Consider the following 27,307-nt stretch of genomic DNA (forward strand, 5'->3'; position numbering starts at 1 on the left):
TGTCTGCCCATAACCAACCTCATTCCATCCCCAAAGCAGACTTCATATGTCACTGATCTCAACTATGTCATCTAACCCCTGTGCACCCTTTTCGGAAGGTTCAGTTGTGGATATTTAGCTGGGTCCATTACCACCATGAATAAAGTAAAATTTCTGTAAAGGAAGGAATAGAATCTGATCAGCATTTAGCATTGTATGCCTCCCAAAACAATCAAAAACTACTAAATTTAAATGTAATTGGTAATTAGAATTTGTTTTGCTTAGAAAAAAATTATTATTTCTCAGTTGGTTCAAATAAATGGGATTTTAATGGTAGATAGGCATTTGGTATTTGATATACGTAAGGGCTCGCCATAGTTGACAAATGTATTAAAAACCAGTGGTTAAGAAGCTACTTTTGTATTTAGAAGATAGCAAATTTGTTTCTTTACACTGGTGAATTTTTGATATTTTAACTTACATTTTGAGGCAAATAAATTAGAAGAGATGATCCTTAAAATCATAAAGATCTATTTTTATTGTTAATTTTGTTTCTTTCTTTTCATTTCCATAGAATGTTGGCTCAATTAAGAAACATCAGGGAGAGAACTTCAACCCAGTGGTAAGTAGCTTTAATTTCTTTTGTTAGTCTTATTCTTTTGTTTGTATTATTATTATGACTTTTTTCTTGGTTGGCTTCTCTTTCTGCATTTGATTAGAATATTTTTTATGTGTCCCAGGTTAAGTCTGGCTTATAAAGTGGCTCTTGCTTACCATTACATTAAAATTCTTATGAACATTCCCCAAGTTGATCACTTCCTTTTCAAACCTGACCAGGCTTTCTTCCTTTGGTTTACTTCCTAGTAGTATTGTGTAAGGGAGGATCTCTTTGGTTGTTAGTATTCATTTATTTCTTTCATATGGTATTTTACTCCTGTGCCCTCAATGATTAAGGTCCCTTTCCTTTCTTAACAATCATCAGTTTTAGTCTGCTAAATTAGGGTCCATTTTTGTGTTGGCTTGAGGCCCCCTGAATTTAATCTAAGGTCTAAACTGCTTTCTTCGTAGCCTCTGTCAACAAGAGGTTTTTACTTAAGATGGAACCTTTTTCCTAAAGCATCTGATCTTCGTTTTTTTTTAATAGTTTTTAAAATTTATTAAATATAAAATAGTTTATAAAATTTATTTTTAAAATAGTTTTAAAAATTTATTAATTTTGCGAGAGTCAGAGATAGCGTGAGTAGGGGAGGGGCAGAGAGAGAAAATCCCAAGCAGGCTCCGCGGTACCAGCGCAGAGCCCAATGTGGGGCTCAAACTCACTAACTGAGATCATGAAGTGAGCCGAAACTAAGAGTCGGAGCCTTAACTAACTGAGTCACCCAGGTGCCCCTAATCTTCCTTTTCTGAATTCATTTTCTCTTCTGATATGTTTTAGAATTTCTGACTATCTGTCTGCAACATGATCTATGGTTAGCACTACAGAAGAACCTTGGATGTTGTTTTACCTTCGTTAACCTTTACTCTGGGGGTGCCTGAATGGCTCATTCAGTTGAACATCTGACTCTCGATTTTGACTCAGGTCATAATCTCTGGATGGTGAGATCAAGCCCCACTTTGGACTCAGTGCTGAATGTGGAGCCTGCTTGGGATTCTTTCTCTCCCTCTCTTTGCCCCTCCCTATCTTGTGTACACACACTGGTGCTCTCTCTCTCTCAAAATAAATAAGCAATAAAAAGAACACATTCTGTCTTGTAAATTGTCTTATGCTTCAAGTGTGCTGCACACATGACAACATCTCAAATAAATACCTTCTTTTAAGTTACATATATTTGGTAGTAAACATTTCATGCCCAGTTATAGTCCCAAATCCATTATGATTTCTGGGATTTTTAGGCCCTATCTTCCAAGTTTTGGGGTACTATCGTATTATATAAATAAAAGCATATAGTAGTTATAATATGGTGAACCAGAGCAATAGTTTCAAACATTGAACCAACATTGCCCTATCGAACTTTCTGCACTAATAGAAATGTTCTCAATCTTCTTTTACTGAGTATAGTATCCACTAGCCACATGTGGCTGTTGAACTTTTAAAATGTGCGTAGTGTGACTGATAAAAGAGAATTTTAATTTGATTTGATTTAACTTGAATTTTAAGGTTAAAATGGCTATGTGTCCAGTGGCTACCATATTGGAAAGAACAGATTGAATTCCCCATTGTTCTTAAGTGTCGTCTTAACTCATTATCAGTTGAAATCTTAGAATCCCTGCAGCAAGAAATTTCATATTCATTTTTGGAATCTTTTATTTTTGCTATCCCATAAACACACAAGTATAAGCTAAATTCCCCTTTAGCAGTGAAATTCTCATTAGGTCAATAAAACTGCTTATTCTTGGCAGTAAAACACACCTTCATATAAACATAGATTATTAATAAGCATTCACTAAACTTTTCTGGATATTTCTTTGTTGACAAAGTTTTTTTTGTATTGAAGTATAATGGACATGTAACATTATATTCATTTCAGGTGTACAACATGATTCATTATATGTATATATTGCTAAATGTCCACCACAATAAATCTAATTAATTAACATTCATTACCATATGTAGTTAACAAATTTTTTTCTTACAATGAGAAATTTTTTTTAGAATTTTTTTTAAGTTTATTCATTTATTATTTCTGAGAGAGAGAGAGAGAGAGAGAGAGAGAGGGAGGGAGAGGGAGAAAGAAGAGAGAAAGAGTGCACAAGCAGGATGGGGCAGAAAGAGAGGCAGTCACAGAATCCAAAGCAGGCTCCAGGCTCTGAGCTATCAGCATAGAGCCCAAAGAGGGGCTCCAACCCACAGACTGTGAGTTCATGACCTAAGCCGAAGTTGGATGCCTGATTGTGCTACCCAGGCACCCCTCCATGAGAACTTTTAAGATCTCTCTCAGCAGTTTTCAAATATGCAGTACAGTATTAATTACAGTCACCATGCTGTATGTTATATTCCCATGAGACAAAGATACTATGTAGTAGAAACTTTTGTTTAACACCATAGTGTAGGGGAGGAAAAATTTTTCTTTGACCCTTTTAGGGTCTTTGGCTGGATGTAAAAAGTAAACTTACAAAGACAGATTAACAGGAGAAAGCATGCAAATTTATTTAATGCAAATGTTTTAATTTTTTTTTAATGTTTATTGTATTTTGGAGAGAGAAAGAGAGAGACAGCATGAGTGGGGGAATGGCACAGAGAGAGAGAGAGGGAGACACAGATTCTGAAACAGGCTCCAGGCTCTGACCTGTCAGCACAGAGCCCGACATGGGGCTTGAACTCACTTGGCTAGGTCATGACCTGAACCAAAAGTCAGATGCTTAACTGACTGAGCCACCCGGGTGCCCTATTTAATGCAAGTTTTAAGTGGCACAGGAGCCTTCATAACGAGTAAGGACCGAAAGAAACCATTAAAACTTAATATTTTTATACTACATTTGTTGAAGAGTGTAGAGTTGTGTAGAAGTATAATAGGTCAGAGTATGAGGTTAAGTGTAGTAAAGTGGGGGAAATTTAGTAAAGCCCGTTTTTTAGGACTTTTCTCCATTCTTCAGAGATGGGGCTGCTATTTTCCTCCAGGTATAAGGAAGGCCCCTGTCACATAAGGATTTTATGATCTGTTTCAGGAGAGAAGTGTAAGGGTAAGCGAGCATGACCTTCCTGCTTCTGCTGTTTTCTCAGACTCTTTAAGTGTAAAATATTCAGTATGTCAAGGTGCCATACCTTGGAGTGTTGTGTTCTGAGCTCCATCAGTATTTTGTTTTTGTAAACTATGAAGAAGTGCGTAATAAAGTCCTATTGATATTTTAATCATTTCGAGAAGCTGAGTTCAAGTGTATCATTATATATTGAGAAGCAGTCTAATGTAATAAGAGCACAGAATCAGTTTTATTATGGAAAAATAGGGATTATAGTATATGTGTTGGAAAGGTATAGCAGGTTGAAATGAGAATATACATATATTTTACCTAAAGAACTTAGCACAGTGCCTGGCATATAAATTGACTAAGAATAGTCATATTTTTTAAAAGATTGCAGGTGGAATACTTATTGTTGTAAAACATTTTAAGAATATCGTATAATTTGAAATAGAACTGTTAGAAGCAGTGCCTTGCCGAGCCATATTGAAACCTGAGGCAAAATAGGGGTGTCTGGGTGGCTCAGTTGGTTAAGCATCCGATTTCAGCTCAGGTCATGATCTTACGGTTCATGGATTCGAACCCCAACTGGGGCTCTGTGCTGAGCTCAGAGCCTGGAGCCTACTTTGGATTCTGTGTTACCCTCTGCCCCTCCTCTGCTTGTACTCTTTCTCTCTCAAAAATAAATAAACATTAAAAAAAATAAAAAATAAAAAAACCTGAGCCAAAATAAAAAAGCTCATAATACTACCCTGTGTTTATTTTAAAAATAGTCATTTTGTTCATAAACAGATCATTTTTCAGTGATTTTAATTAAATAATACATTAAAATTTTTAATTTGATTACTGCATTGTTTTGGTGCTTCTTATATTTTGTGCTTGAGGTAATTGCTTCACTGGTTTCAACCTAGTCTTGGCCCTGGTTGGAAGTGATCTATTACTCTAATAGTCATCTGTTCAAAGCAAGAATGTATCATTTTACAAAGAATTGATTACTGATTGGCATTCAGTCTTATTTATTGAAGTAGGTTTTCTTTGGTAATATAATCTTAGACCAGTTGGAATTAACCTATGTGTACACACTGTATTTTTAATAAAATTAGCCTAGAAAATTTTCACTAATTCAGAATTAAACCTTTCCCCCATTTAGTTTGAAACAATGAGATTGGTATACCCTTTAATGAAGCCAGTTTATTCTCTAATGTGTAACCTTACACAAATATAAGACTTTTAAGTTCTTTAGAAAAATTAAAAGGCCAATATTTAATTGGAACAAAATAAACTTGGCATGTACTGGAATTTTGATGTGGAAGATCAAAACTCAAAACTTCCTACTTCCTACTCAAAACTGCATAGAGTCAAATTCTTAATTAAAAAATAGCTCTTACCCGGAAATTAAGGAAATCTTTTTGTTGTATTAGGATTTTTCTAGTTGAGTATAAGCAAGACTCGTCAAGCATGGTTCTTACAGAAGCATATAAGTGGTTAACAGGTCATTTTTTTAAAGTAGGGAAGTACTTGAGTTCATTTGAAATTCAGTATATAAATATATATAAATTTAGATAGTAAAACAATGTTAAATATATTCCATTGGATGTGTGTAAAGGAGAAGATACTTATCTTTGATATATAAATTGTGATAAATGAATTGGAATTATTTGTTTTGAAAAATTGTTGGCTATAATATGTATAACTAAATTTATTTTTATTTGAATATTGCAGTGTCTAAAAATGACTACAAAACGAAGTTTGTTTGTGCGGTTGGTACCATGTCGGTGTCTACGAGGGGAAGAGGAGACTGTAACTACCCTTGATTATTCTCATTGCAGTTTGGAACAGGTTCCCAAAGAGATTTTTACTTTTGAGAAAACTTTGGAGGAACTCTATTTAGATGCTAATCAGATTGAAGAGCTTCCAAAGGTATGTTAATACTATCTTTTAAGAATTACCTTTGGTTTGGGGTGCCTGGGTGGCTCAGTTGGTCAAGTGCATGACTTCAGCTCAGATCAAGATCTCACAGTTCCTGGCTTCAAGCCCCACAACCGGCTCTGTGTGCTGACAGCTCAGAGCTTGGAGCCTGCTTCAGATTCTGTGTCTCCTTCTCTCTCTGCCCCTCCCCTACTCGCACTCTGTCTCTCTCTCAAAAATAAACATTAAAAAAAATTTAAAAAAAAGAATTGCCTGTGGTTATTTTTATGCATAGAGATATAATATTCCCAGTGTTGCCATAATGCTGCCAATATATATGTGTTTCCATTGTTTTCTTTGTTTCTTATCTTTTTTTCTGGTTTAATTTTATCTTAGGGTATGCAACACAATTAAGAATTTTGTAAAATAGAATTTTAAACTTTGTGTCTTCAAGCCAGTTGCTTGAATATTTAAGTAAATAATTAAAATTTTATGTTTAATTTCAGTTTTTTATAGCCAGCAAGATAGAGTAAGACTATACAGTTTTGGCAGCCAGTAGATTTAGCTGGACAAATCCTTAAAATTAATGTTTTCTTTTTGTAGTTTTTATCAGACATTGGTCTATACTATTGCGATTCAGAATAAATTGTCCTTTTGGTTGTCATATAATATTTTTTGTTATTAAACAGTTTTTTAGACGTATTATTCCTTTTGCGACTTAATTTTTTTTTTAAGTTTATTTATTTTGCGAGGAAAATATGAATGGGGTGGGGAAGGGAAGGAAGAGAGAGAATCCCAAACAGGCTTCATACTGTCAGCACAAGCCAATCTCACAAACGGAGATCATGACCTGATCTGAAATAAATGGAAGGAAAAATAAGATCAAAACAGAGAGGGAGGCAAACCATAAGAGACACTTAAATACAGAGAACAAACTGAGGGTTGCTTGCGGGGTGTTGGATGGGGGGATGGGCTAAATGGGTGATGGGCATTAAGGAGGACATTTGTTGGGATGAGCACTGGGGGTTGTGTGTAAGTGATGAATCATTAAATTCTACTCCAGAAGCCATTATTACACTCCATGTTAACTAACTTATATTTAAAAAAAAAAAAAAGAGTCGGATGTATAGCCAACTCAGCCACCCAGGTGCCCGAGAACTTAACTTTTCTGAAATGTAAGAATAACTAGAGGGAGAAAGTTGGTTTGTTGCCATGAAACATCTATCCTCTCACATTATCAAAATTTTTCAGTGGCTACTTGTTTTCCCTTAAATCCTAATCCCTCTTCATTCTCAACTCAGTTTTTTGTTTATTATGGAAAAACTGCAATAGATTTAATTGTTAGAATGTTTTACTACCCAAACAGTAGTGTTTATCACAACTGTGTAGAGAGGCACTGATGGTTCATAAATATGTGTGGCATTTCCAAAAAGCAAACTATGATTTGCACTGGCAGATTTAGAAGATAAAAATAGAAGACACCCAGTGAAATTATAATTTTTTTTATTACGTTTCTTTATTTTTGAGAGGCAGAGAGAGACAGAGCATGAGTGGGGGGAGGGGCAGAGAGAGAGGGAGACAAAGAATCTGAAGCAGGCTCCAGACTTTGAGCCGTCAGCCCAGAGCCCAGAGCCCGACACAGGGCTCCAACCCACAAACCATGAGATCATGACCTGAGCTGAAGTCGGACACTCAACCGACTGAGCCACCCAGGCACCCCTGAAATTATAATTTTTAGATGAATGGTGAATAATTTTTAATGTAAGTGTTTTATGCAATAAATGGGGCATACTTCTACTAAAAATTATTCATTATTTCCAGAAGTTCGAATTTCATCTGGCAACCCTAACTTGAGATAGAATAGAAAGTAGAGTGTGTTGCATGTGTCCATTGTTGCATGAAATATTTGTGTTAAATGTCTCTGTGTGTACATACTGGATGGCAGTCCTTTGAAAAAGGCTTTTCTTTCAGTGGCCACTAGTAAAAATATTTTGAAAGCTAGTGCCATCCAAGCTTGTCTTATAAAGAAATCTGTGTATGGCTAAGGATAAAATATTAAAGATTGCAGTTGTACGTTTATAAATTACTTCCCTAGTTATAATAAGGTGCTTTGTAAATTATTTTTTCCTTATATAGTTCTTTAGAAAATAATTTATCTTCCTTTTGTTATTTTGGAAAACTTGAAAGTCTAAGAGTAGTCTCTTTCTGTAATAAGTACTAGTAGGGTCTCAGTCTGAGGATTGAGGGGAAAAGAGAGGTTTGCTGTGAAAGTGCAAATAACTGAACCACTTAAGCATAACTTAGCATTTTTAGAAGAATGCTCTTCTCAAATAGGGCTTATTCAGTGCCATCCTGATTAACAGTTTTTTGTTTGTTTTTTAAACACTTTAACATTTTAAGAACAGTTGTAGGTTCACAGCAAAATCGAGATTTCTCATATACCTACACTGTTCCCACACATGCATAGCCTCCACCATTGTCAACATACTTGAGCAGAGTGGTGCTTACATTAAAATTGATGAACCTATGTTGAAAAATTACAATCACCCACAGTCCATAGTTTGCAGTATAGTTGTACATTTATGGGTTTGGACAAATGTATAATGAAATGTTTCCATGATTGTGGTATCATACAGAGTATTTTCATTGCCCTAAAAATTCTCTGTGCTCCATATAGTCTGTAGTTTTTTGGTATGGAAGTTAGAAGTGACCCATTTACCTACACTTCTGGTTGAATATATTTTATTTAAAATATATTTTACTTAAATAAATATATTGTATTTTAATGTATTATTGTGATTTTAGCATAATAGGATATTTGTTCCCTTATTTTTTTGTTTTCCCAAATCAGAACTGTGTTTTTGTTTTTTAGCTTTGTTTGTTTGTTTTTGTTTTTATGAGACAGGGAAAGAGAGAATTCCAAGCAGGCTCCATGCTGTCAGCACAGGGCCCAACTTGGGGCTCGATCTCACAAACCATGAGATCATAACCTGAGCTGAAATCAAAAGTTAGGTGCTTAACCGACTGAACCACGCAAGTGCCCCTATTTTGAATCATTTTAAATCCATTGTACTTATTTGAATTTAATTTTTATAAACTTTCGTTTTGGAATAAGGATGTTTGAAATACAAGTTTCAAACTTTAGCTTATTTAATAGCCACTTATTCTTTACTACTTTAACCAAGAATACAGCCATATAATTGTTCTTATTAAGTGCATTTTGCTTAGGGCTGAAGTGTGAATATGTAAATGATTGAGTAGTTCAGTTGTGTTCAAATCTATGATAGCAGGAAACAATTAGAGATCTTTCTTGGTATTTATGTAGATACAATTCATTCAGTTTTAGTTACACTAATATTTTTTTGTATAAATGTTAATAAAATATTTAAGGAAACTTAAATAATCAAAAACTTTTCTTTCCTTGTTTCAATAGCAACTTTTTAACTGTCAGTCTCTACATAAACTGAGTTTGCCAGACAATGATTTAACAACATTACCAGCATCTATTGCAAATCTCATTAATCTCAGGGAACTGGATGTCAGCAAGAATGGTAAGATTTTCCCCCCCCCGACCTAAGTGGGAACACGTTATTTTGTTAAGATTTCTATTGTGTGTTAACAAACAAAAATATAAAATTTAAAAGTATTATTGTATTAGCTTCTGTATATATATATATAACTTACATATATGATAGCTTAAAGCACTATGGAGAATAAATGTAAAAAATTTTAAATGACCTTTTAATTAAAATGTTATGGATACATGCATGTACATATTTATATATCTTTACCTTTATATATTTATAAATATTCACTGTCCTTTTGTTTGTAATGATGAGAAACTACTAACAACTGTAGTGTTCATTGTTCATGACACTGTTTGGTACAGTCATAGAGTGGAATCTAATGCAGCTCTATCAATACGGACATGAAATATTTACGGTATAGTCTTAACTGTTTAAAAAAATGTTGTGCAACATTAGAAATGAATTGAACATCTTTAAATCTTTATTGAGAGACCAGTTTTTGCCAAGTACTTTATTAGGACCTAGGATTATGTTTAATGATGAGAAACAAAAGGACATGGTGACTGTTCTCCTGCTGCATACAGTTTTGGTTTAGTACGTTTAGTTTGATATAGACTGAAAACATCGGGGAAAATACATTCCAAAATGTTAAGTGCTTATCTTGTCTGAGAGAGACAAGTAGATACTTGAAAATTTTAGAACGAGCATGTATTTATTACATAATTACAAAAACAAATCACAAGACAGTAAATGTTAAATGGTCTGTCAAAAGATAAGACTTCAACGAACACTAAATACCAAGTCATATTCATATAATTCTTTGTAACATTTGGAGAAAATCTTTATAAACGAGGTCCAAAAGTTAGTGCAGTAGCACCAGTAAATGCCTAGCAATCCTATTCCATAGCTCTTGGTTGCAGAGTTACTTTTTGTCTTGATGATATGAATATCCAGGAGTAATCTTTCCAACATATCAATTCCACGTTTTAGGACTCATTATGAAAACCACATTAGGACCGATTAAAAAGATCATCCTCTTTTCACAATTAACAGTTAACTTGGAATTAATTAACGATGGTGTCTACCCATTGCCATAAAAAAATACTTAAAAGTCAATAAATACATTTACTGCATGCCTTGATACTGCTAAGCCCTAATTATCTTAGTTGTGGGCATTCCATATCAAATAATTGTATATTTTGTAGGAAAATCATCAAATCTATACCTTTTTCAGGATTAAATCCTTTTTAAGGAGGTATAATATGTCCATATGCACTCTAGATTCAGGTTCAGGTTACACTGGTTAGTGCTCTACTGGGTTTCAATTGTCAATAGCCAATAAATTTTAAGTTTAAAAGTTTTAATTTTTTTATTTAAATTTTTTTAATGAAATTTATTGTCAAATTGGTTTCCATACAACACCCAGTGCTCATCCCAAAAAATGCTCTCTTCAATACCCATCACCCACCCTCTCCTCCCTCCCTCCCACCACCCCCCCCCCCCCAACCCTCAGTTCTCAGTTTTTAAGAGTCTCTTATGCTTTGGCTCTCTCCCACTCTAACCTCTTTTTTTTTTTTTCCTTCCCCTCCCCATGGGTTTCTGTTAAGTTTCTCATGATCCACATAAAAAAGTTTTAATTTTTAAGATTGTTATTGGATCATTTAACTTTATTGTTAAATTTTTCTGTTATATGAAAAAAAATCTGTGTTTAAAAAAAATTTTTTTTTTTTTAAATGTTTATTTATTTTTGAGAGAGACAGAGACAGGATGTGAGTGGGTTAGGGGCAGAGAGAGAGGGAGACAAAGAATCCAAAGCAGGCTCCAGGCTCTGAGCTGTCAGCACAGAGCCCGATGCAGGCCTCAAACTCACGAGCTGTGAGATCATGACCTGAGCCGAAGTCGGACACTCAACTGGCTGAGCCACCCAGGTGCCTCGAAAAAATCTGTTTTAAATAAAAATTTAGAATTTTTCCTTTAGATTGGATTCATTTATATCCTGTTTTTCTTCAATTTATTTCAAAAATTTCGTAGTCAAAATAAAAGCCTACGTAAGAATTGACAGAACGCTCATGGTTTCACCCACCATTAGCATTTTGCCATATTTGCTTTCTTTCTTTTTTAAAAATACGAATTTTTGAATTTAATGTTCAAGGAAAAGATATATTGTTGCTTATATAAAATTTCTTTTTAGTAAACTTACTTAACATTTTAGGTTGCAGACATGAACTTTACCATTAAATACTGGAAGTAGCATTTCTCAAGAACTTGGAAATCCTTACATATAACCATAATATCATTATCACTTTCAAGAAATCTGACATTACATTTTCCCTCTTGCCTAAAAATGCCCCTTTTAGCTATTTCCTCCCCCACCTCCAAAGTTAAAGATCACATAGCGTTCACTTGTGTCTCTTTGATCTTTTAAAATCAGGAATAGTTTGCCCATCTTTTTGTGTTTTTCATGACGTTGCCATTTTGAGGAGTTTAGGTCAGTTGGTTTTCAATTTGTGTGACTTTTCCCATCATGGTTATATTTAGGTTAAATAGATTTCCTCAGCTTGAAACTTCTCTTTAAGGGCAGTTTGAAATTAGTTTCAATTCCTGGTGCTTCGTAGAATGACAAGTATTGCCTGATAAATTTCAAAGTAAATGAACTTAATCCATTGCCTTTGTAGCTCTCCATATGCTGATAGTTAAGTCAGCTCCATAGTATTCTAGAATTGTGACAGTAGAAGTCATTAAATGTAACCTCCATCCTAAAGGGCTATGTTTTCTACTTTTTGATCTTTTTAAATGGGAGATGTTAAGGTATAAGGAAAGAGACCTGACTATTACTAATACAATTGTATGCACCTGGGAAAGGCTGGTAAATTGATGCCACAGTCATGGTATGAAAATATAGTTGGTTTGGGGCACCTGTGTGACCCAGTTGGTTAAGCGTCTGACTTAGGCTCAGATCATGCTCTTGTGGTCTCTGGGCTCAAGCCCCACGTGCTGAGCTATCAGCACAGAGCCTGAACCTGCTTGGATTCTGTGTCTCCCTGTCTCTCTGCCCCTCCCCTGCTCTCTCAAAATTAAATAAATGTTAAAAAAATTAAAAAAAAAAAGAAAATATTACTTGGCTCAATAATGAACATATACCTCCTGAAAATGCATTAACCCCAGGTTTATTACTCTGAATTGAGAATGGTGTGATTATGGTCGTGCAGAGTCCTTAAATCAATATTTAATTTAACTTAATATAATTTAATTTAATTTAATCCTATTTTATTTTATGTTATTTTAAAATGTTTTTTTATTATTTATTTTTGAGAGAGAGAGACAGATCATGAGTGGGGAGGGTCAGGAAGAGAGGGAGACACAGAATCTGAAGAAGCTCCAGGCTCTGAGCTGTCAGCACAGAGCCCAACACAGGGCTCAAACTCACAAACCGTGGGATCATGACATGAGCCAAAGTTGGACACTTAATGGACTGAGCCACCCAGGTGCCCCTTAAATCAGTGTTTTAGACTTTTGTGCAACTTTTAAAAGTAATGTGTTTGAGTTATGGCAACCCATTGGACTGTAGTCTCTCTCTCTCTCTCTCTTTTAATGTTTATTTATTTATTTTGAGAGAAACAGGGAGGGGCAGAGAGAACAAGAGAGAATCCCTTGCAGGCTCCACGCTGTCAGTGCAGAGCCTGACACGGGGCCTGATCCCACAAACTGCTAGATCATGACCTAAGCTGAAATTGGATGTTCAACCAAGTGAGCCACCCAGGCACCCCCCCTTTCTTTTTTTCAGCCGTTTCTTGCTGCTTATATTGAAAACCTGTTTTATACAATTCCATCATCTTGTGAGTGTTCTTTTTATGAGTAAAGTCATATGACTTTATGAATCTTCCTTTTATGACTAAAGTTTTGGTTTATTGTTAGCTTTTTAAAGAAAGAAAAAGCTCACCAAGCTGCTATCCCAAGTCATTGCAAACAGCAACTAGTGTTCGAGAAGTTCTTATCTCTTGTGTTCAAATGGCCTTTCCTTCTTGAGAAGACTAATGGTGATGATGATTAAAATATTCTGCCAGAGTAATTGATTGGGGATGCTGGTTGGGAAGGGGAGATAAAAGAAATGAAGACTGCCTACTTGTTAATTCATCTGTTTGAGCACATGGAATGGAAAGCCAGAAAATTGTAAGAAAACCAGAGAAACCAGAAAGAGTAGTTCAGATCTTTCTGATACGGGAATGCTAGAGAGGTTAAATAAGGCCTTTCTTTTTAATTGAGTCCAAAAGCCCAGTAAGAATGAATTGAAAGTTCATGGTGAAAACAGAAAGCAGTTCATTGAACCTGAGAAAATATGATTGGGGACCAACTGCTGGCAAAGGCTCTTCACTTTAAGGTCAGAGAAGTTAAATTGATGATGAGGAAAATTACAGATGTCTTGGGAAGTCATTTTAAGATAAAAAAAGAAGAAAAACCATGTGTTAAACTAACCTGGAACTTAAAAATATTTAGACCAGTGATCACTTGTCATTGCCAAGTATGTTAATGATGTAGACTGTAACTGGGGGTGCACTCACTGTGCCTTACCATGGGCCTTATCACTCATGTTATATACCTTGTCAAATCATACATCTATTATCCCTTGATCGGTATAATTATTTGAGTTTGCAGTTCCTGGTTTTGACTGTTTTGAATGGAACTCCCTATTATATTCTGTGCTATTTATTACCATAGCATTTCAAGTGCAGTAACATTAAGGAGCCACTATTAACTTATATTCTGTAATTAGGACATTGGAATATTGATGCCCTTTCAGCAGAGATCACCAGAAACTCACCTGTGGTTGAACAGTTTGGGTTTATTACTTGATGCAGTGAGTAAAAACCCATACTGTGGGAATCTAAGTGGTGTCTCAAGGTATTAAAAATAAAGACTTATTACAGGATTTGAGCTTTTGTTTGGTGATTTGGGGGAGGGTTTAGAATATGAGGTTTTACTCTGGACACAATGCTGTCAAGAAGTAGAGGTAGCTCTCTAATTGGGAATTAGAATAAATCTTACCTGTTAGGGAGGGCATATTACAGCAAGGCTAAAATTGTAATTGATAAAGAAACAGCAGTCCCTCAACAGTTGGGAGAAGGGGTTGTTTGATATTTTATGTTTTGGACGATGTTCATATTTGTTCAGATGTAATTACATTTGATTGTGTTTGTTCAGACATGATGATGGTTGACCCTTGAACGATGTAGGAGTTAGGAGCACCAACCCTGTACACTGTTGAAAATCTGTGTATAACTTTTGGTTCCCCTCAAACTTAACTATGCTAGTAGTCTACTGTTGACAAGAAGCCTTACCCCTAACATATATTATGTATGTATAATAAACATAACATACAACATATTTTGTATATGTCTTATATAATGTATTATTACAATAAAGTTAGTGGAAAAATGTTATTAAGAAAGTCATAAGAGAAAACACATTTACAGTACTGTAAGAAACATCCTTGTATAAGTGGACCTGCACCATTCAAACCCATGTTGTTTGAAGGTTAACTGTACAAATTTGCTGTTGTCTTGATCTTTCATGGTCATAGAGTGGCCTGGTCTGATGTTGATACTCTTTGAAATTACTTAGTTTAACAAGAGAATACCAAGACCTCTCTTTGAATGCCAAGTAGATGGTTCATAGTAAGACACAGGACTTGCTCATAGTACCAGGCCAGCTCCTAGATGTCAGGAGGTATATGCTCTGTCCCAGCAGTAGAGAAAGAGTTCTTCTGTAACGAAGCAATAGTAAGATAAAGAGGACAGCCACATTTTGTAACATCTGATCTAGTGTTTTCCATTTACTAAGTTTGAGCAACAGAGTCAAATTCTTATAAAAAGGGTATATGACAAAGAAAGAGCAGTATTCAATTGGAAATGAAAAAGGAACAGATATTTGAAATTGTTAGAGAATTAAGAAGTAACTCATGATAAAATTCAGGTTCTGCATACTTTAAGGATAAAATGAGCCATCTTTGAAGACTGGCTAACATAAGCTTTGAGAGTAGGCCTCCTTGAGACAGTGACATGAGCAAGGACTTGAGAAGTTAGCCATGTAGGTATCTAAGGTAAGAAGTACCAGAAAGGGAACAGCCAGTGTAAAGTTTGTAAGGTGCAAGTGTCCATAATATGTATGGGAAACAGAAGGCCAGGGTAACTAAAAGATAGTAAGCAAGATGGAAGAGCGAGAAGAGTAGTGGTCAGAGAGTGAGAGCCTTGTAGGTAATAGTATGTTCTTTGACATTTACTCTCAGTGATATGGAATCATTTGGAAAGCTTTGAGCAGATCAATCAGAGCATGATCTGATTTGTATTTTAAAGATTTATGCTGGTCATGTGTGGAAACATTGTGGGTACAAGGGTGAAAAGTAACCAGTTGGGATGTTATCTCTGATGATAGTGATAGAAGCAGTGAAATGTGGACAGACTCTAGATGTCTTGAAGGTTGAGTCGACAAGATTTTAAGATGGGTTGCATGTGGAACCCAAGATAAGAGGTAAAGATGACCTCAGTGGTATTGATCTATGCAAGTGGAAGGATAGAGGTGCTGACAGTCGAAAAGGGGTCATCTGTGGGAGTTGCAGTTTTTAGTGGAAAAAATCAGGTCATTTTTGGACACGTTTTATTTGAAATAAGATACCTAGTTATTCACAGGGGTCATGAGTTCTCAGTCAAGAGGGAACTGTGCTAGCTCTTCATATATGGGAGTTGTCAGCACAGAGATGGTATATACAGCTGGAGATTAGAAATAGTAGCCAAGGCCTTGTGTGTGAAAGACAAGAAACCCAAAGAATGAGCCCTGGGGGGCAACCCACCATTAAGAGACCTAGAAGAAGAGAGGAAAGGTGCAAAAGATCCTGCGAAGGAAGACTCCTGAGGAAGGAAATAAACTGGTGGGGTGAAAACTTTTTTTTTTTTTTTTTTGGCTCAGTTTTAGCTTCTCAAGAAAAGGGACCTTGTCTTGGTATCTACAGTCTTTAGCATAGTGTCTTACACTGTGTGCAGTTGGTACGTATTTGCTGAATAATACAAAGTATAGGTAATTTCAGTGTGGCCCATGTTTTGTTTGAGATACCTAAGCAGTATGTAAAAGGCATTTGAAAATTCTTTTTTGAAGTTAAGGAGAGGGCAGGGTACCAGAGATACAGATTTGGAACCTGTAGGGATTGAAGTCAGTAAATGCAGTGCTAGCAATTTATACAAGTAGAAAAGTATTTCAAAAGTAATTCAGAAGTATTTCAAAAGTAATTGTTTATGGAAAAATTATTACTCTGTATCTGAAAGCTGAAGATGATTTAGAATTACTAATTTCATAGATAAGGATTGGTTACTTTTTATAAACCTCAAGCTATGGAATAAAGTACTTTAAATTTTTAAAAATATAAAATATGTGTTTATTTGTGGAAGATGATAAAAACATTACTTTTCCATGAAATATTAAAATTATAGAAATCTAATATAGAACTCTTGAAATTATTCTTTCTCCACGTAAAAGTTTAGATCAGTAAAACATACCAAACTAATTGGTCTTTTTTCTCCTTAGTAGACTTGATCATGTACTAAAAATATTATAGCTCTTGGATAATATCTTTTATATAGACAGTTTCATGACACTTTAAGGACTTAAAAAGGCCAAAGAAATGAGATATTTAGCTAAGTTTTCAAATGAAGTGGGTGCTAATGAAAACTGTGGAATGCCCTTCCCCTGCCACCCCCAAGTGGGATGCTCTGCAGATACTCAAAGTTACTTCAGTATTTGAAAATGAATTCGTATAATTCACCACATCAAGAGCCATGTAATTAACTCAGTCATTGCATTCCTTGGTGTTTACAGAAGAGAAATGAAATGTATGTTTATGGAGTGAATTGTTTTAACAGATGTTCATTGCACCTTTTTCCTGATATTCCAAACCCTTTGTCTTTTTTGCCCTTTTCTTCCGTGTCTCCCACTTCTGGCCCCTGAGCACCGCATCTACCTTGGAAACCCTGCTGCCACCCCCATACAATTTTTTTTTTTTTGAAAATTTTATTTTTTATATTATTTTTTAAATTTACATCCAAGTTAGTTAGCATATAGTCAATTATTTTTTTAATGTTTGTTTATTTTTGAGAGCAAGAGCAAGAGCTAGCACTGCAAGTTGGGGAGGGGCAGAGAGAGAGGGAGACCGAGGATCTGAAGTGGACTCTGTGCTGACTTTAGCACCGAACCATGAGATCATGACCTGAGCCAAAGTCCGACGCTTAACCAACTGAGCCACCCAGGCACCCCCAAGTTTTTTAAAGTATAAAGTCATTTTAGCAAAGGGGTACTGTTTTAATCTATTAAAGTGTTTTTAATGTGTCCTCAACAGAATTACCACTTGAGACAAATTATTTGTCTCACATTATTTAAAGGACTGATAAGAATTTAACTCCTAAAGAACATGATTCAGTAACCTTAAATATTTTGTTGTTGTTGTTGCTTGAGAGAGAGAGAGAGAGAGAGAGAGAGTGAGCTCAAGCCAGGAGGCGCAGAGGGAGAGGGACAGAAAGATTCTCAGTACAGAGCCCAGACTCGGGGCTCAATGTCAGGACTGTGAGATCAGGACCTGAGCCAAAATCAACCTGAGCCAAAATTCAGGAGTTGGACGCCCAACTCTCTGAACCACCCAGGTACTCATTACATATTTTGTATGTAAATGAATGAGAGGAAAGAAGGAAGAAAATTAGTGTAAAAAAATAGGGATGTTATGGGTAGTAAGTCAAATTTAGCAAATGTTTGTTGTGCAAAAAGGTAAAATATACTAAATAGTTATAAGTGCTTTGAATAGAAAATCTAAGCAACGTGAGGGGCGCCTGGGTGGCGCAGTCGGTTAAGCGTCCGACTTCAGCCAGGTCACGATCTCGCGGTCCGTGAGTTCGAGCCCCGCGTCAGGCTCTGGGCTGATGGCTCAGAGCCTGGAGCCTGTTTCCGATTCTGTGTCTCCCTCTCTCTCTGCCCCTCGCCCGTTCTTGCTCTGTCTCTCTCTGTCCCCAAAAAAATAAATAAACGTTGGAAAAAAAAAAAAATTAAAAAAAAAAAGAATGGTTACAGTCAATAATGAAAAGATAATCCAGTAGAAAAATGTGTAGTAGACAAGGTGTTCAAGAAGAAAGAAAAAATGATCACTAAACACATGAAAAGGTATTGGGCATCATTAGAAAATACCTAGAAAGTATATTCAGTATCACTAGAAAATATCAAGAACATACCTAGCTTTAATTTAAATTTAAATTTATATTATTGCTGGTGAGGTTCAACCCCTTACATTGGCATTTAAAGATAATAGTGGATGTCAACAAGAATATGTATAAATAGGGGCACCTGGGTGGCTTATTTGGTTAAGCACCCAACTCTTGATTTTGGCTCGGGTCATCATCTTGCAGTTTGTGAGTTTGAGCCCCGCTTCAGGCTCCACGATGGTGGCATGGAGCCTTCTTGGGTTCTTCTGTCTCTTCCTCTCTTTCTCTCTGCCCCTCCCCTCTTGTGCTTGCACAGGTGTTCTCTCTCTCTCTCTCTCTCTCTCTCTCTCTCAAAAATAAGTTAATGAACTTTAAAACAAAAATAGAATATGTGTAGATGCTGTGGTATGAAACTTGGCATTGCCACCCTGGAGAGGAGTTTGGAAGTATCTGGTGACATTGATAACTGCCATGTCCAATTCAAGTAGTAAAGAAAGAGAAAGCAAAGGTTCTCCCTTCAAAACCCAAGAGCTCACTTTACGTTAGCCAATTTGACAATATATTAACAAAAACAGAAAAAAAAGAGCATGTATTTTTAGTGGTAGGCTGGTAAATAAACTTCTAAAGATAGATAAATACATGTTAGCCTGTTTGAAATTGTCTGTGTATTCTCAGTTTTGTTGATTTTTTTTTTCATTCTTTTTTTTCTCCCGTGTTTCAGATTGGCTAATTTTTGTTGCCATGACTTCTGGCTCACTGAAATTTTCTCCTACAGTGTCTAGTCTTTTTTTCTTTTTTAAAATATGTTTATTTTTGAGAGAGCGTGAGAGGGAGGGTGGGAGATGGGGGACAGAAGAGAGAGAGAGAGGGAGAGAGGGGGAGAGGGGGAGAGAGAGAGAGAGAGAGAGAGAGAGAGAAAGAAAGAATGAATATCTGAAGCAGGCTCTGGGCTCCGAGTTATGAGCACAGAGCCCGACACGGGGCTCGAACCAACAAACCTCGAGATCGTGACCTGAGCTGAAGTCAGATGCTTAACTGCTTAATTGACTGAGCCAACCAGGCACCCTGTGTAATCTTCTTTTAATCCTGTCCTGTGGATTTTTCATTTAGATAGTTTATTTTTCATTTGTGAAGTTTCTGTTTATTTCTTAAATAATGTACCATTTTGGGGCACCTGCGTGGTTCGGTTGGTTAAGCGTCTGACTTTAGTTCAGGTCATGATCTCGCAGTTCATGAGTTCAAGCCCCGCGTCGGGCTCCGTGCTGACAGCTTGGGGCCTGGAGCCAGCTTCTGATTCTGTGTCTCCCTCTCTCTCTCTCTGCCCCTCCACCACTCACTCTCTGTCTCTCTCTCTCTCAAAAATAAATAAAGATTAAAAATAAAAAATAGATAATGTTCCATTTTTCCCCCTTTAAGAATAGTAACTGTTTTGAAGTCCTTTTGTGTCTGAGTCTGTTTTTAGTAACTGAGCAGTCGTAATCTTTTATAGTGAAAAATTTCAAGCATTCACAAAAGTAGAATAATAGAATAAGCCTGTATACCTTTCAATTTCAGCATTATCAGTATCTTAAATACCTCCTACTCTACCTCCATCCATACCTCCTATTTTGCCATCTCTGATTGTTTGAAAGCAAATCGTGGATAACCTTTTTCATACATAAGTGTGTCAAGATGAAATCACTCTATTGCCATACTTAAACCCAGCTAACAGTAATTCCTTAATATCATAAGATATCCATCATTGCTTATATTTGCTGATTTGGAGATTTACATGAACTCTATAAATTTCAGCAAAAGTTCCTAAAACTGAAATTGAGAAAATGAATTATTTTGACTGTTAGAGAAATTGAATTTGTAAAAAAACAATGGTACTAAAACCTTCCCGTGGGAATCATTGAGCCCAGATTTCTTTAATTGAAATTTTTATTGAGATAATTGTAAATGCATGTACAGTTCTAAGAATTATAGAGTAATCCTATGTGCTTGTTACCTAGTTTCCCCAATGGTAACTTTTTGTAATATTCTAGAACAAGATAGATACTGACATTGATACAGTCTCCCAGTTGTACTCTTGGGTCTCTTACCTGAGTAGCTCTCAATCTTCCTTTTGTCTCTTTTGACCTTGATAGTTTTAAAGTTTGTTGCCAGTTCCACAGTGGAATTTCCCTAAATTTGGATTTGTTTGATGTTTGCTTATGATTAACTTCATGTTACATATTTTTGGCAAGAATATGAGAGTAATGATATTGCATCTTCTCAGTGCATCTTAGATTAGGTGCCACATGATGATGCTGGTAACTAGTGATGCTAACTTTGAAGCAGTTTAGGACGGTGCCTGTGAAATTTCTTCACTATAATTGCTCTATTCCTTTTATGATTAGTAAGTATCTTTTTTGGAGAAACTTTGAGACTATATTAATATCCAATTTTTCATCAATATTTTACCCACTAATATTATATGAATTTTGACTGGACAGTTATTACTGCACTATTTGCCAGTTGGTGATTTTGTGCCATTCATATTTCATCACCTGAAATCCTGTGTTTGGCACTGTGGTAAACTTGCTTACTTAGAATGATATAGTGACGAGGATGTGTGGGTGGCTCAGTTGGTTAAGCATCTGACTTTGGCTCGGGTCACGATCTCACAGTTCATGGGTTTGAGCCCTGTGTCAGTCTCTGTGTTGCCAGCTCAGAGCTGCAGCTTGCTTCGGATTCTGTGCCTCCTTTTCTCTGTGTTCCTACCCTGCTCGCACTCTGTCTCTCTCTCCAAAACAAATAAACATTAAAAATTTTTTTTAAAAAAGAATGATACAGTGATGAAGTTGAAAGAAGTTTAAATGATCTTTTAGTGTCAACCATGTGGAATAATCATACTGTGTCATTACAGGAATGAATCTTACAAACAGAGTTTTTGGAATATTTGAAAAAGATTTCACATTCTTTTAGTTTGGATTACAACATTGCTACTTAAAGTTTGTGGGTTATTCACAAATTATTAATATATTTTTGCAGAGATAGTTTGTGAAAATAAGATTAAGTGCTTAGAAAGCTTACTGTAATTTGTCTTGTCACAACATTTGTATGGTATTTTACAGAAATTTTGCTCAGCAGCTGCCTTCTGGCATATTTGCTGTCATATCAAACATAGATTTTTTTTTTTTAACCTCTTCTGTCTTCAGCTTTGTTTTCAATTTTGTCCTTACATATATACATATGTTAGGGGCCACCTTAATTTGGAGCCCAGCATTAAAAAAAGTAATTCATCTTTGTACAGCAGAAAAATAGGTAGATTGCTAAGTGTTCTGCATTTTGTATCCTTCACATCATCAAATAGAGAAGGTATTAACTAATTTTCAGAAGAACTCAAGGAAAAAAAGGCAGGTAAAATTAGTAATTGACAGTCATAAAGAGGCACATGAAAAAAGATGAAGAGAAAAGAGAGAAATCGTTGTAGAGGTAGTTCTGTTAGATTGATGTTGGTGTCAATTTATCTAGATCCTACTTAGTTGGTAAATTTTGAATCTGCAAGGTATATGGTAATTTTATGTTATTATTTTATCTTTTATAAAAGATCCTTTTAATTTGATTATTGATTATCTGTTCATTTTCTAGGAATACAGGAATTTCCAGAAAATATAAAAAATTGTAAAGTTTTGACAGTTGTGGAGGCCAGTGTAAACCCTATTTCCAAGTAAGTTCTCAGTTGAGTTGTAAGTTACTTTTGTGAATAAAACATCTGTGAGATAGTAGTAGAAAATTGTTTTCTATATTTTAATGATTAGTTGATATCAGCCTTAAATCTGTACAAAATTTTAATGTTAGATTAAAAAGAAACCTCTTAAGTATTTTTTCTAAACCCATATTTTACAAAAGTAAATTAAACATCCAAACAGATAACGCAGGTGTTTTGTTCCAGGTCTCGCAGATAGTTTGTATCAGAAACGAGGCTAGAATCCAGGTCTCCTTGTTCAGTGATATTTGCACAATGTAAGAATATCTTCACTTGCAAATCAGCTGTGCAGCACATTAAAACTTTCGAAAATAATAAAAGACAGTGAAAGATCAAGAAGGTAAAAAACAACAACAAAACCATGTGATTGGTTACACCGTATACCAGAGGTCATAAATATTCTTTTATGATGGTAGTGGCTATAAATAGAACGCTTTCCTGACACCAAAACTGTTAAATTTTGCAAAAATTGAATGGTGAAACAAAAGATGAATAGAGCATAGCTTAATATAGCTAAGTCGAACACTAAAACCAACTTTCATGTATTACAGTACTGTATTTTATGAGTTTTTCTGAACAGTGATGCTTCATTTGCTGTGGTAGATGAAGGAGTGTGATGTAGGAGAGAAACAAGATCAGTCAAAGACTCTGGGATGTCTCACTGCAAGAGAATTTTGTACTTGTTAAAATCCAGGAAAAACATGTACAGATGATGTTTCATCTTTAGCTGAAAATATTCCTCTAGCATCCAGTTATAGATCTGTAGTTTGTTTTGCAAACCAGAGGAAATAAAGGTAAAGTTAATACATACATAGATTCTTAGATGGCCTTAAGATTTTATTTAGCTTTTTTAAATCATTTCTTTTCATTTGCTTATTATAAAATTATGCAGTCTTTTTGTGATTGTTTAAGGGCCTGATGTTGAAATTGAAAATAATCTCAACTAGTGGTTCTCAAATGGGAATGATTTTGCCCCTAAGGATCATTTAGCAAATTCTGGAGACAATTTTGGTTTTTACAACATGTGGGGGGTAGGTGGTGCTCCTGGCTTCTAATGGCTGAAGGCCAGGGTTGCTGCTAAACATACTACAGTGCAGAAGACAGCCTCCCCACTACAAAGAATTATCCAGCCCCAAAAGTCAAAACTGTCAAGGTTTGGAATTCCTTATCTAATCCTTTGGACTGATGTTAGATAAGGCAGATTTCAGTAGTGTCTGCTGATGTCATAGTTATGTACTAAATACATTTCTCTGTATTTTGGCTCATTCAGACTTGATCTTTTAATGCACATTTTATCTTCTTGAGACAAATACTGTTTCATTTCCTTTTTACAAAGAGATGAAATTATAAACATTGAAACAGACAAATTATTACAAAAGGGAAATGTTTGAGGATCCCTCATAAAAGTAAAAAGGTGCCTATTATCTGTTAAGAGCATGTGCTGGGTAGACACATTCTTAGAGAGATTCAGTAAGATACTGAAATTCTGTGTATTAATTTAACTTAAATTCTGATATATTTTATATAGGCTTCCTGATGGATTTTCTCAGCTGTTAAACCTAACCCAGCTATATCTAAATGATGCTTTCCTTGAGTTCTTGCCAGCTAATTTCGGCAGGTAAATTACAGTTTCTTCTGAAACCTTTTCTTGTTAACTCTTACAAAGTTTACAAAACAAGTTGCTTCAGTTATACTATTAATTACACTTTCATAGGCTCTTCTTTTGTAATTATTTTCAAGCATTGTGGTTTTTATAGTTTTTTCAGAACTTGTTATTTTGTCTTTGAATTTATTTTCCCAAGTAAATTATAAGCAGTGAATATTGAGAAGAAAAGGCAATGTAAGACTTGAATTGGTATTTATTTAAAATATGCAAAAATGGTTTAAATGTGGGTAATTTCTGTATATTTGAGATACAGAATGCTTTATTCTTAGCATTTATCACATCTGAAAATGATCTGATTATTGATTTATATGTTTTCTCCATTGGACTCAGAGTTCTGGAGAAAAGAAAGTGTGTTTCCGGGGTCTACCCCATTACACACCTCTGCCAGTATCTGAACATGCAGTTCTTCTTGTCATTATAGTGTCTGAGTAATTTTTCTTAATGAAAAGACAAATCAGTGAATGAATGAATAATAGGTATCAAATTATTACTGTTTTTATTTTTATTTTTTTTAATGTCTATTTATTTATTGAAAGAGAGTAAAAGAGAGAACATGTGAGCATGGGAGGGCAGAGAGAGAGGGGGAGGGAATCCCAAGCAGGCTGTCGTGGTGTCAGCTCATAGCCTGATGCAGGACTCAATTTCACGAACCATGAGATCATGACCTGAGTCAAAATCCAGAGTCGGATGCTTCACCAGCCGAGCCACCCGAGAGCCCCAGAATTATTACTGTTTTTAAACTAATTACTAGAGAAAGTGCTGTTCAGTGGCACGTTAATTTTATCTTTTAGTCTATAAATAAAGACAGTACTGTATGATCTCACTTGTGTGTGGAATCTTAAAAAAAAAACAAAAGTTGAGCTTCTTAGATGCAGAGAGAACAGATTGGTGGTTGCCATTGGGTGAGAGTGGGCAAAATTGGTGAAGGTGGTCAAAAAGTACCAGTTATAAAATAAATAAATTACGAGTATATATGTACAGCATGGTGGCCATAGTTAACAATACTGAATTGCATATTTGGAAGTTGCTAAGAGAATAGATCTCAGAAGTTCTCATCATAAGAAAAAAAATTTTGTAACTATGGTGATCGATGTTAACTATACTTACTTTGGTGATCATTTCACACTATATACAAATATCACATCATTATGTTGTATACCTGAAACTAATAATGTCATATGTCAACTATATTTCAATTAAGAAAAAATGAATTCTGGGCATTGTGGTCCAGTGACTGTTTTGTAGGAGCTATGTTATCATGCTACATATATTTATATACAAACACCTATATGTATGTATATATAATATGCGTATACATTATATATGTAAATATATAAAAATTAATGTGCTTGATAGATTGCTTTTCTGTGTCTGGCTTTTGGACCACTTTTTAAAAAAATATTTTTGACACATAGTATAAGTTTAAGGAATACACATGTGTTAAGGTATACACATGTGTTAAGGTATACAAAGGCATGCAGTGTATACAAAGGTATACAATGTGTTAAGGTATACAAATATAAACAAATATGTTGATTTGATACATTTATGTTTTGTAATATGATTAACATTCTGGTATTAGCTAGCATGTCTGGACTGCCTAATCTGCTCATTTTCCCTCTAATTTTATTGGAATGTGCATCACTGAACAGCCAGAGGATTTCCCCTTTTTTATATCACCTTACATTCTTTTATTCTTTTTTCTCTCAGAGCCAGACTCTGGAGATGAATTATTGTTCTCTAATCTACTACCGGCTAATAATTTGGGAAGGCATTTTCACAGAAAATGCTGTAGGATTTATATTTAAGTACATTATGTGCTTTAAGTATGTAGAAGTGTTTAACTCTCCCCCTCCCTCACTAATTCTGAGGAGCAGAAATCGTCTTTTCTTACTTTATAATTACACAATAAAAATTGGTTGCTTTGAAACTGTAGGGCGTGACATTACATCATAATTAAATTCATTGTCTTTGTCATAGATTATTGATTTGTTGTTTTGTTTTGCAGATTAACTAAACTCCAGATATTAGAACTTAGAGAAAACCAGTTGAAAATGTTGCCAAAGTAAGTAAAGGTGTTATCCTTTCTAAAATAAGAATTTTTAAGTAATTCTTAAAGATTTTATTTTTGAAGATTTTTAAGTAATCTCTACACCCGATGAGAGGCTTGGATTTACAACCCCCTAGAGCAGAAGTCACATGCCCTACTAACTGAGCCAGCCAGGCACCCAAAAATTTTGAATTCTTACATCCTTAGAGAAATGTTAACTTTGTAATACCTAAAATATGAGTGAAAATTATTTTAAAAGGCTGACATTTGTGGTCACATTTTAATTAGTAGTGTTGAATATAAAACTTTTGCAGCTGTTGGTATTTTGTAGTGATTTCATAGCTTTCTGGAACTCTGTCTTGTGTTAAAATATGAAAATAATATGTATATAAAGCCCACCTGAGTCCCCAATATAGGTCCCAGTTCATATACTAGAGCTTTCATATATAGGACTCGTTAGTGAGATCGATAGGGTCTTCATGTGAAGTCGAGTAACTATAATTTCTAAGAATTTGTCTGATTTTGTAGTCTATTGTAAATTAGAAGTGGGATGGAGGGCCCCCTACTGGTAAGCTAACATCAGAAGAGATGGCCATCCAAGAGCAAATAAGATAAAACTAAAACAGATCTACAGACTCAAAGTGCCCTGTAGTCTATGTCCATTTAGGAGTACCTTAAAACTCACTGAATTCATTGCTACATTCTTACAGTGTAAGCATTGGCAAAATACAGTCTTGTTAAATCTGGCCCACTGTTTATTTTTGTCAGTAAAGTTTCACTGGAAACACATTCATGTATGAACTGCTTATGGCTTCTTTTGCTCTCTAATGTTAGAGTCAGGTAGCTGTGACAGAGACTGTATACAAAGCATAAATTACTTACTTTCTGATCCTTTATAGAAAATGTTGCCGACTTCTATTGTGATTGAATTGTCAAGAGTTAATTGTTACCTCTTCTTTGGCATCTTATTTATATCTGTTATGAAATTTACCACATAATTCTTTTTTTATATATACATTTTACTCCCATTTTACCTGACCAACTAATATGCACGTGCACATGTACTTGTAACCTTCCCCCCATGAATGTACGTCTTTGAGGACAAAGAGCATATCTCCTTTTGATTCCCAGAAGACATTATGTATTAACTGAGTCATTGTTCAGCGCACGAATGATTGGAGCTTGTAGTGATGGTTGTGAGTATAAATTAAAATGGAAATTAACCATATTAAATTCAAAAAGGTTTAAGTATTTTACAGATGGGATACTGGCATTGATGACTCATTAGTTCAAAACCTAACTGCTAAAAGATTCAAATATGATGTAAATTGGGGCACCTGCGTGGCTTAGTCAGTTAAGCATCTGACTTTTGATCTCAGGATGTGAGTTCAAGCCCCACGTTGGGCTCTCTGCTGGGCGTGAAGCCTACTTAAAAAAAAAAAAAAAAAAGGAGGGGCTCCTGAGTGGCTCAGTCGGTTAAGCGTCTGACTTCGGCTAAGGTCATCATCTCGGCTAAGATCATCATCTCACGGTTTG

General features: G+C 35.3%; 1 protein-coding gene across 11 annotated transcripts in view; it reads left to right on the forward strand.

Moving 5' to 3' along the window:
• The window catches only part of ERBIN (erbb2 interacting protein), a 128,083-nt gene that overhangs the window by 41,538 nt on the left and 59,238 nt on the right, over positions 1-27,307 (forward strand). For all 11 annotated transcript variants that reach the window (XM_030322159.1, XM_030322204.1, XM_030322167.1 and 8 more), the window contains exons 2-7: positions 554-601; positions 5,380-5,577; positions 8,999-9,116; positions 21,938-22,016; positions 23,584-23,673; positions 25,730-25,786. In XM_030322159.1, the coding sequence (XP_030178019.1) occupies positions 5,389-5,577; positions 8,999-9,116; positions 21,938-22,016; positions 23,584-23,673; positions 25,730-25,786 (533 nt within the window). In that variant the 5' untranslated portion in view covers positions 554-601; positions 5,380-5,388. The remainder of the gene's footprint in view (positions 1-553; positions 602-5,379; positions 5,578-8,998; positions 9,117-21,937; positions 22,017-23,583; positions 23,674-25,729; positions 25,787-27,307) is intronic.

This window comes from Lynx canadensis, chromosome A1, assembly GCF_007474595.2.
Source record: "Lynx canadensis isolate LIC74 chromosome A1, mLynCan4.pri.v2, whole genome shotgun sequence".
NCBI classification, from domain to species: Eukaryota; Metazoa; Chordata; class Mammalia; order Carnivora; family Felidae; genus Lynx; species Lynx canadensis.